Here is a 9,761-nt window from a genome sequence, read left to right as displayed (position 1 = left end):
AAAGGCCCGCGGGAGCGGCGGACGCGCGAGCGTGGCTGGTCGGAGAGGGGGACTGGGGGCTAAAAGGCCTCTACGTGAGCGGCGTGCTGGGGGGCGGAACGGGGCCGACTCACCAGAGGTGGCAGCAGCAGGTCAGCCTTACTCACCGGTCTCTCTCCCCGGATGCTGCGCTGCTGGTTTCCCGCCGGCTTTCATTCGACACAGCACAGACAGGGACTGGGGTGAAAAGTCATAAAAATGGCGCTGGCCGTGCGTCTTTTGCCCCGCTTTCTGCTCTCTTCGCCTCTGTCCGGCGGGGCCGCTCGACCCCTGACTCCCGGTGTAGCCGAGGTGGGGCCGCGGTTGGCTGGACTCTGCTGCTTCTGCCGCCGCCGCCTCGGCTCCGGAGCGGCCCCATTTCCTCGCGTCACTTGGGCCTCGGCGCTGCTCGCTCGCGGCCCTCCGCGGCCCCTGCTCAGCCCTCCGGGACCCCCCGCCGCCCTCTCCGTCTTCCCTGCCTACCCTCGGCGCCGCTACAGCGCGGAGGAGCAGCCCCAGCCGCGCCAGAAAACCAAGATGATCATTCTGGGCTTCTCCAACCCCATCAACTGGGTTCGGACTCGAATTTACGCCTTCCTAATCTGGGCCTATTTCGACCAAGAGTTCAGCATCGCAGAATTCTCTGAGGGAGCGAAGCAGGTTTGTTTCTTGACTTGGGGTTGACCCGTTAGCCTCTCAGGCATTCGGCTGTTAACACGCACGAAGTCTTGAGCGAAGAGTATTCCTCCCTGGGTCCCAGGTCATCCAACGTGGGTAGTGACCCATGCACCGAGCCCCCTGGCTGCTTCTGGACTTGAATTAAGCTTCAGCCTGTTTGCATGGTCGCCGACTGGGAGGGGTTCGGATGAGACACCAGGGTCAAGTCCCCCAGTTTCTTTTTCCGCTCTGCAGGTTTTGAATCCGATAGGAATGGATTCGACTCGAAGCCCATTTCTGCCACTTTAAAGCTTCATGGCTTTGTCTTTTCTGAATGTGATTTTCTGCAGAATTAAGACAGTGCCTGGCACACAGTAGACACTACACAAATTGTTGAATGAATGAATGAGTAGATAAGATTGTTTCGAAGAGTAAACGAAATAGTATTTTCCTAGTGCAATAATGTAATTTTGGTAGAAAAACAAAACTTCCGGCTAGCTGTTTGGTGGAGCTTCCTTGCCCCTCTCCCGACCCTGCAACCCCTCCCTATCATCCTCTTTAAAGAGTAACCTAGAGCGAAGCAGTTTTACCCTTTCCAAGAATTTGCTGAGACAACCTGGTCGCTGATAAAAGCACAGCGCCCTGCGCTCCAAGAAGTTTAACCCCTGTCTGTTGTTTCTTTCCGAGTGACTGGTAATACCCTGTCTTACCCTTGTCACACAGTGGTCACTTTGGGTCCTAAGATTGTTCATGGATTTTGTGTGCACATGCATTTTTCTAGGCTGAAAGTGCATCTATAAATTTCTTTTGAATCCCTTTGAGGGTTTGTTATTCCCAAGCATTTCAGAACCGGTGATAAATAGAAGTCATGGTTTGTTTCCCAGTTCGTTTTAAGTAAGTGTAAGACTTTACACTTACGCTATTAGTGGGATCATTTCGCAATACTGATACATTTGTTCCTAATTTATTTCAGATTATTTAGCCATTTATATTTATTTGTGTGACCCATCAATCATAAATCATTTCCAACTTTACATAATCCGTGTTGATATTAACTCCTGGTTCCTGCTTCCCTGAATCAACTCTTGACTGCTTTGTGTGTTTATAAAAAAATTAAAAAGCAAACACCAAGCTTGACTTACAGCATTATAAGAAGTAAACCTCTGCTCATATCAGTTCTCAAAATCTTCTGTTCATGCAGAGGTCAACTGGCATGATTTTACTCTCCTCTGCAGTGCTCACTGATGATATGTGAGTTTGTCCACCTCATAACATTGTATAACTGTACCAGCTCATTGATATCAGTAAGGAATGAAATCCTCTCCCCAGACCCTGGGGAGGATGCGTGGAACACTTTTTAGCCACTCTCTCATCCTGTTTCCCCTGTTAGCTATTTTAGCCCTCCTCCTTGCTATGAAGTAGTATCTCCACCCCCTAATCAGCCAGTCTGTAAACAATTTTTGCCTCATCTAAGTCAGTTTTTGTGCATTCAGCCACCGTTATTTTCAAAAGCAATATTGGGTCATCCATGGCAAATCAATTCCCTTAAACCACTGGTTACTTAACATTCCTTTTATACCAAGCAAATCAGTTCTTCAACACCTAAGATTTAAAAGCAAATCAGTTCTTCAACACCTAAGATTTAAAAGGACATGGCCAAAAAAACCTCCTCCCTCCCAGATCTCTTAGTGCAACTGTATCTTTTTTCTTTTACATGGGTTACATACATACATACATAATTCTAGGGCTTGCAAATAATCTGGTGCAAAAACATTAGCTAGTTCATCTCCTCTCCTGGGCTCCACTTGCCCATTCTCCTTAAGCTCACCTCCCAGCAATAAAATCTTATCTTGGGTTATGAATATCAAGTGATCATTAGATCATTTTCATTCAGGTTTTTCTTTTTAATCAGTGAACATGAAAACGAAAAGGCATCTTAAGGTTCATGATTCTAGTCTAACTCTCCTTTGCCAATGATAAAACAGTGGCTCAAGGATGCATTGTAAGCACTGTGCTGTGACCCAGTCTACAAGCAGTCTTGGTCCTTTAGTCACTAGAAATTGAGATGGTTAAGTACAATCTAGTCAAGTTTTGATTCATTACATGAGCCAAGGGAATAGGTGGTCCAGTGCTAAGCTTTTTTAGCACCATAGACCCTGCTTTTCATTAATATGTACGTATAACAGGGGGCGCCTGGGTGGCTCAGTGGGTTAAGCCTCTGCCTTCGGCTCAGGTCATGATCTCAGGGTCCTGGGATCGAGACCCACAGCGGGCTCTCTGCTCAGCAGTGAGCCTGCTTCCTCCTTTCTCTCTCTGCCTGCCTCTCTGCCTACTTGTGATCTCTGTCTGTCAAATAAATAAAAGCTTAAAAAAAATGTACATATAACATATCTTCCCTATTACTGCAATTAAACTATGTTAGTCATATACTGTATGTTTTCTTATATATCTTGTTTGTAAGTTTTTAGCCTTTTCTATGAAAAAGAGGGCTATTTCCTAGAAGCCTCTCTAGGCTAGACACTCCTGTGTCATCAAGGCCTGCCTCCTCAGGGCATTCTACAGCAGTTCTGAGGCTGACTCCCTGGAATTAATGCCCACAGGTTAGGGCTCAGTCCCAGATGACTGCCTCCATTTCAGACGCTAATCACAAGTCAGGGCTCCATTTCACTGGCCAGTGCACCTTACTTGGTATTTCCAGTTTTTTCAAAAGGATACAATTCAGGAACAGCCAAATAGAAGAGATGTATAGGGCGAAGGATGTGGGAAGGGTGTGGAGCTTCCGTGACAGTCACCTCATTAGCCTAAACTCAGCTAGGGTTGAAAGGGGCTTGTTCTAGGAGCTCTACGCCAGGAATCAGAACAAAGAACAAACTTATATTTTCTTCTGTCACAATATAACACTACTGATGTATGCATATGATCTTCTTCCCTGTTACTGCCATCAAACCACATTAATCATACAGTTTATTTTCCTGTATGGTCCTTACATGTTTTAGAAGGCTGTTTCCTAGAAGCCTCTTTGGGTTAGACAATCCTATATTATCAAAGCCTTGTCAGAGCAGCCTCCTAATGGTTCATTATTATCTTATCAGATAATTTGCTCAGGTGGATCTTTGGCCCCACAATATCACACCTTGGCCACAAATGAGAATATAATGGTTGGGTTTCACCATGGTCCCTGTGGTCTTCGTTTCTTCTTACCTAAATACGACCATCTTCCTCACATGAAGGCTTATTAATATATGTATAGTGTCTCTGAACCCTCAGGGCCCCTAAAATGTTTGCAAGGGGTCCTTGAACCTGTTTGGATATATGCATTTTCTCAAAATTCGACTCTCTCATTGTCTGGTTTGCCAGGGCTGGGTTATAACAAAATACCACAGTCTGGCTTACTTAAACCACAGAACTTTATTTTCTCACCGTTTTGGAGGGTAGAAGTCCAAGACCCAGGTATTGGCAGGTTTGGTTTCTTCTGAAGCCTCTGCCTGCCTTGCAAATGGCTGTCTTCTGTGTCCTCATGTGATTTTTTTCCCCCTCTGTGTGGGTGTCAGAATTTCTTCTTATAAAGTCAGATTGGATTAAGGCCCACCCTCATCTTAATCACCTTTTTAAAGACCCTGTCTCCAAATATAGTCACCTTCTGAGATGGGAGTTAGGACTGCTGCATATGAATTTGGGGGGAAACTGTTAATCCCATAACATCCCATCCCAAACACCTCCTTGTCCTGCTGCTTCTTCAGATCTCATCTTGGATGTTCCTTCCTTTCAGAGGCCCTCCCTGGTCCTCCCAGATTGGCTCAAGTGGCTTTTCTGCTCAGGTCATCCTGTTCCTACCCCTGTCATAATTCTTGAACTTGTCAGTTTACTTGCCTCCCTTCTCAAGCATCCTGAAAGCTCCTTGAAGACAGGTGGAGTCTTATAACCGTTTCAGTCTCACTGCTGAGACTATGGAGGAGTGTGGTTGGTTCCCCTCTACTTTACAGTGGCATCTCATACTTCAAAGTTGGCATCCACTTACACTGTAAACTCATTCGTTATCTTTTCTCCCACTTTCCCAGACCTGCCTTACCAATCTTTTTTTTTTTTTCAAAGATTTTATTTATTTATTTGACATAGAGAGAGAGGTCACAACTAGGCAGAGAGAGAGGGGGAAGCAGGCTCAATACCGAGCAGAGAACCCTAGTCGGACCTCGATCCCAGGACTCTGAGATCATGATCTGAGCCGAAAGCAGAGGCTTAACCCACTGAGCCACCCAGGTGCCCTGCCTTACCAATCTTAATGAGGGTCAGATTGCAGCCCAGATCTCCAGACTCCCAGTACAATCTAGATTGCCCGACTTCTCAAATTCTTTGTGTTCATGGTTAAGTGGGGGGGGGTGTCACATAATAGTCTTTACAGTAATAACAGTGATTACTTCATTATTATTTTAAAAGGAAAGCTATAGGAGGATTGGTGTTGAGAGCTAATGTGTACACACACACTGTCTTTCCCCTGGTCCTGAGAGTGGAGACGTAATTGGCCGTGAGCTCACTACTGTCTATGTGGGAAGGCCATAGGAGAAGAGAAAAGCCAACCAACTTTGAAGGACTCATGCCTGACAATGATATAATATTTGACATTGTTTGCCACCTTTATCTTAAAACAGTCTTTATGATACTAAGCTATTTAAGTGTGAGCATTGTAGATTGTATGGTATTTTGCATGGTGTTTTGAAATAACAATTACCAACCTCTCCCCACTTTTTTTTTTTAAGGCTTTTGCTCATGTGTCCAAGTTACTGTCACGGTGTAAATTTGATCTGTTGGAAGAACTTGTGGCCAAAGAGGTGAAGTATACTTTTAATTTTCCTTTAAAAATAAATGTATTATTCTTCTGCAATAGACTAATACATGTTACCCTTATTTATGCTTAAAAGTAGTATGTGTGCCATCAGCCGAAGTAGAATCCCTGTATCTTTACTTTTGGGTACTTTGGGTCATATAAACGCATAGAATGATTTGCTACTTAAGGAGTAAGTAAGCAAATGCGATGTTTTTCAGTTGTCTTTATACTGAGTGTTCTGTTAGGAATTACCTATTGAACAATTTGATGCCTTTCAGCCTTGCCTTTGAATATGAGTAAATATGGTAGTAAATTTAAAAATAGGCGTAGAAAAATTCATTCCGTAAGGAACTCATCTGCTTTTTGAAAGGCTTTTGAAAATGCAGCGGGTGAACTATGATTTGCTTTTTCCATACTTAGGTGCTCCATGTATTGAAGGAAAAGGTCACTTCGCTACCTGACAACCATAAAAATGCCCTTGCTGCTGACATAGATGAAATTGTATACACATCAACAGGAGACATCTCCATTTACTACGACGAGAAAGGTAATGCTAGAGCGTAGTCAGTTTAAATGATAAATAATGGCCCAAGTAAGCTAATCTAGTGGGTGATCATGAAATAGTGGGGATTTTGTTGGTACAAGCAGACTTCAGGAAAAATAATACATTCATTCTTTCAAGACCTAACTCTGGGAGAGTTAAGATGTGGTAATAACTTAAAGCCTTCTATCTAGGACCTGCCTCTACTACTATTTCATTCACGAGAGACGGCATCAGCACCTAAGTTGATGAAAATTGTTAAAGGCTGCTATCATGTCTCAAAGAGAAAATACTTGGGGTTTCAGATTTCCTAACTTGAAGGAAACAATTCAGCATTACCTTTTAAATATATGTTAAATATATTTTAAATATATGTTAAATAGAAGGAGTAAAAGAAAAAGTAGATAATATCAGTTAATGACTTTTTTGAAAGTAAGACTGGCTGTGGAACTCCCACATTGGATTTGTTTGGAGACAATGAAAAGGTTAAAAGGAACTTTAGTAGTTATTTTGTTCTTCTCCTTGGCTGATGCATACATTTTCCCTGTAGCATTCCTAAAAAATGTATTGATTTCATTTATTTCTTCTAAAATATTTGCAAATGTATTATGAGCCAGGCACCCAGGAAATCTAGCCTTTGCTTACATACTTTGCAAGGCAGTTCTGATATAGGACTCTTTAATGGTTAAACATTTTTCATACACATGTTAATTTGAAACATTTCTATAGATACGTTTAGTGATGAATATTTTCTTCTCCCCTAATATTTCAAATTGCATCTCAGCATCATGGTCACAACCTGATTTTAACATCCTACATTGTTGTAATCATTAGGCACATAGTAAAGTGAATTAGGGTACATAGTACATGCTCAAGAAATCCTAACTGTTATTTCTGAGATGCAGAGAAGAAGGCAAATATGTCATCAATGTTAAGAGAATGTTTTAAAAATAGAAAGTCACCAATGTTAGTATCATACTAGACTAGACTAAGTATAAAATATGATCTGTAACAACTGTGTAGCTATTGCCAAATTCTAATTTCATTTTGGATATGTGGATGATAGATTTTTGTGATTTGTATTTGTATGTGTGTATATGTGTGTTTTTTCTCTAAGGAAGGAAGTTTGTTAACATCCTGATGTGCTTTTGGTATCTAACCAGTGCCAACATCCCCAGTGAAACTTTAAGTGGAGCCAGTGTGTTCCAGGTTAAGTTGGGGGATCAGAACGTGGAAACTAAACAGCTTCTTAGTGCAAGCTATGAGTAAGTCTAATCTCATTTCATTGTTTCCTTTCTCTAGAAAATGGAAGGTAGTATGAAGGAAGTATGAAGGTATGAAAGCTAAAGGGAGCTTTAGGAAGAAAAGGATTGAAATTTGACAAGTTATTTAAGAAGAGAGAAAGTCATAAAGACATACTGGACATGAAACAGAAGTGTTGAGAAGTTAGAAAGAGGTAATATTGCTGAATTTAATTAAAGGGTGTTTGAGCTATCTATTGCTGTGTTATAAACCACTCCCAAACTCAGTCACTTCAAGCAGCTGTATATTTTGTCTGCTGTTTTACTGCTCAGGAATTTTGGGAAGGCTCAGCTCTGGGGTTTTCTTTATGGCGGGGGCTGGAGGATTCATTTCCATAGTGGCTTTGTCACTCACACGCGGATCCCCTTGGTGCTCCTTGATTTTTCCATATAACGTCTCATTCTCCAAGGCCTCTCTTCGTGGCTTGGGTTTGTGGCGATCTCAGGCTATTCACATATTTTATGTGGTCGTTGGCTAGACCAGGTAAAGGACTGTGCCCAGGATGGGAACATCATTTTCACCCTAGTCTGCCTGTCAGAGCAGTCCTAGGACCCGCACAGTTGAAAGGGCAGGAGAGACTCCACCTCTTTATGGGGCAAAGCAGGGTCACATTGCAGAAGAACATGTGTGATGGGGCATATGGTTATAACCATCCTTGGAAAATACAATCCGCCACAGTTGGCACATGGACCATCCACTCTCTAGACATTTATTAATCATTTCCTGTTTACCAGGTACTCTGGTAGGGGTTCACATATAAAATTGAAGCGTTCCTATGTATAAAGAGGTACTGTCTAGTAGGTTAGCAACTTATTTAAAAGAGACACTATCATGTATGTTTGTGCTAATAAAATTTGGAACAGTGAGCCAGGTCAAGCAAGTCAATGGAGACATAATTTAATATTCATTTAAAAGAAGATACTATTATGTTGCCAAAACTATATAAACTTGATTTAAAATAACAAATCCCAAAAATGACCTAAGAAAGAAAATATATTCTGTTTCACTAAGGTAAAAGGTAGTCTTACTTTTTCACTTTTCTTGAAAGGACTGCTTTTTTTCTTTTTTCTTTTCTTTTTTTGAATTTTGTTTTATTTGTTACTGTACAAAATCTGAATCATCTCCTTTTAAAGACATCATGTATAATTAAAGAACGATATAACCAATACTTCTGCTTCTTCTGATTTTCCTTATTAAGACCACAGACAATTCATAAAGACTGTTATTTCCAAGACTGATCTAATGTATATAAGCCAAATTCCACTAAAGTACCCTTTCCGTCACGATGGTCCAATTTATTTTTCTTCATATTAGACATTTGTGATAGCTATTATTTAACAGCAGAATAATAGGATTATAATAATAATAATAGTTATTATTATTATCATTATATAATTATATAAGCATAATTACATCCTTCTCCTAAGGTTGGCAGTTGTTGGACTGTCTGTTAGTTGATTAAGATACTCATTTTAGGGGCACCTGGGTGGCTCAGTCAATTGTGGTCGATTCTTGAGCTCATCTCAGTTCTTGATCTCAGAGTCGTGAGTTCAAACCCTACGTTGGGCTCCATACTGGGTGTGGAGCCTACCTCAAAAAAAAAAAAAAAGAAAAACAAAACTCATTTTAGTGGAGAGTATTGTAATTTTGTGAGGATTTTTTTTTTGTGATTGAATTGGTAAATTAAACTTGTTTTGTTTTGATGTTTGTTTATGATTAACCATTAGCTGTTGCTAAAAACTGTCTCTAATGTACACTTGCAAATTATATAGTTACCCAAGAAATATTTGGACTAATGTTAAGATTCATATTATTTGTAATTTTTTTCCCCTAGATTTCAGAGGGAGTTTACACAAGGAGTAAAGCCTGACTGGACCATTGCACGGATTGAACACTCAAAGTTACTAGAATGATCTTTCTTGGAAAAACCAGCTTATTGGACTTCTGGCAATTACTATGAAAAATTAAGGAAAGAAATTTTTGGATGAGTTGATCTTCACTTAGTCAAGACTGTGGCTTACTTTTGTATTATTTTGAAATATTTCTTGTAGTATATCAGCATGATATAATAGAGCATTTTCCACAAATACCACATTCTATAAAAGAGATCAAAGTAAAAAAAGTACAACAGCCCATTGTTGGTGTCATATTCAATATTTCTATTGTACACAGACTAATTTTATAGGCATAAAGAGAGTATTGAAAAACTACACATTTCTAAATTAATAGTCCTAAATATTTGTCATTAACACATTTAAACCAATAGTTCAAGTACGTCTGAGATTTATTTTTAAAAACCATTGCTGCTGTTTGATTACTTCTGGTCACTAGCTAGATGAGAAGGACTGGATGGAGTTGTACCAGGTTGGTCACAGCAGAACCAAAAAGATCAGTGAAATTGAAGCTTACTATAGCACCAAA

At 40.7% G+C, this 9,761-nt stretch overlaps 1 protein-coding gene across 4 annotated transcripts; it reads left to right on the top strand.

The window, feature by feature from the left end:
* Window positions 1-10: 10 nt before the first annotated feature.
* On the top strand, window positions 11-9,542 carry MAIP1 (matrix AAA peptidase interacting protein 1). Of its 4 annotated transcripts, none has more exons than XM_080799006.1 (5): window positions 11-678; window positions 5,430-5,501; window positions 5,918-6,044; window positions 7,156-7,303; window positions 9,175-9,542. In XM_080799006.1, the coding sequence occupies exons 1-5, from the start codon at window positions 238-240 to the stop codon at window positions 9,251-9,253; spliced, it is 867 nt and encodes a 288-aa protein (XP_080655132.1). In that variant the 5' UTR covers window positions 11-237; the 3' UTR covers window positions 9,254-9,542. The 4 variants fall into 4 exon arrangements, 2 of the variants coding, with proteins under 2 accessions (XP_080655132.1, XP_080655133.1); XR_013966573.1 differs by having other exon boundaries at window positions 190-678; window positions 7,202-7,303; window positions 9,175-9,474; XR_013966574.1 differs by having other exon boundaries at window positions 190-678; window positions 7,160-7,303; window positions 9,175-9,473.
* The last annotated feature ends 219 nt before the right edge of the window (window positions 9,543-9,761 follow it).

Source organism: Martes martes (genome assembly GCF_963455335.1).
Source record: "Martes martes genome assembly, chromosome: 3".
Lineage (NCBI taxonomy): Eukaryota > Metazoa > Chordata > Mammalia > Carnivora > Mustelidae > Martes > Martes martes.
Note: the sequence above shows the minus strand (reverse complement) of the source record. Positions and strands in the feature narration are given on the sequence as shown.

Coding starts and splice junctions, on each gene's coding strand:
- MAIP1 (XM_080799006.1), top strand. CDS start 238: ATGGCGCTGGCCGTGCGTCTTTTGCCCCGCTTTCTGCTCTCTTCGCCT. Junction 5,502..5,917: donor AAGAACTTGTGGCCAAAGAG/GTGAAGTATACT, acceptor TTCCATACTTAG/GTGCTCCATGTATTGAAGGA. Junction 7,304..9,174: donor CTTCTTAGTGCAAGCTATGA/GTAAGTCTAATC, acceptor TTTTTCCCCTAG/ATTTCAGAGGGAGTTTACAC.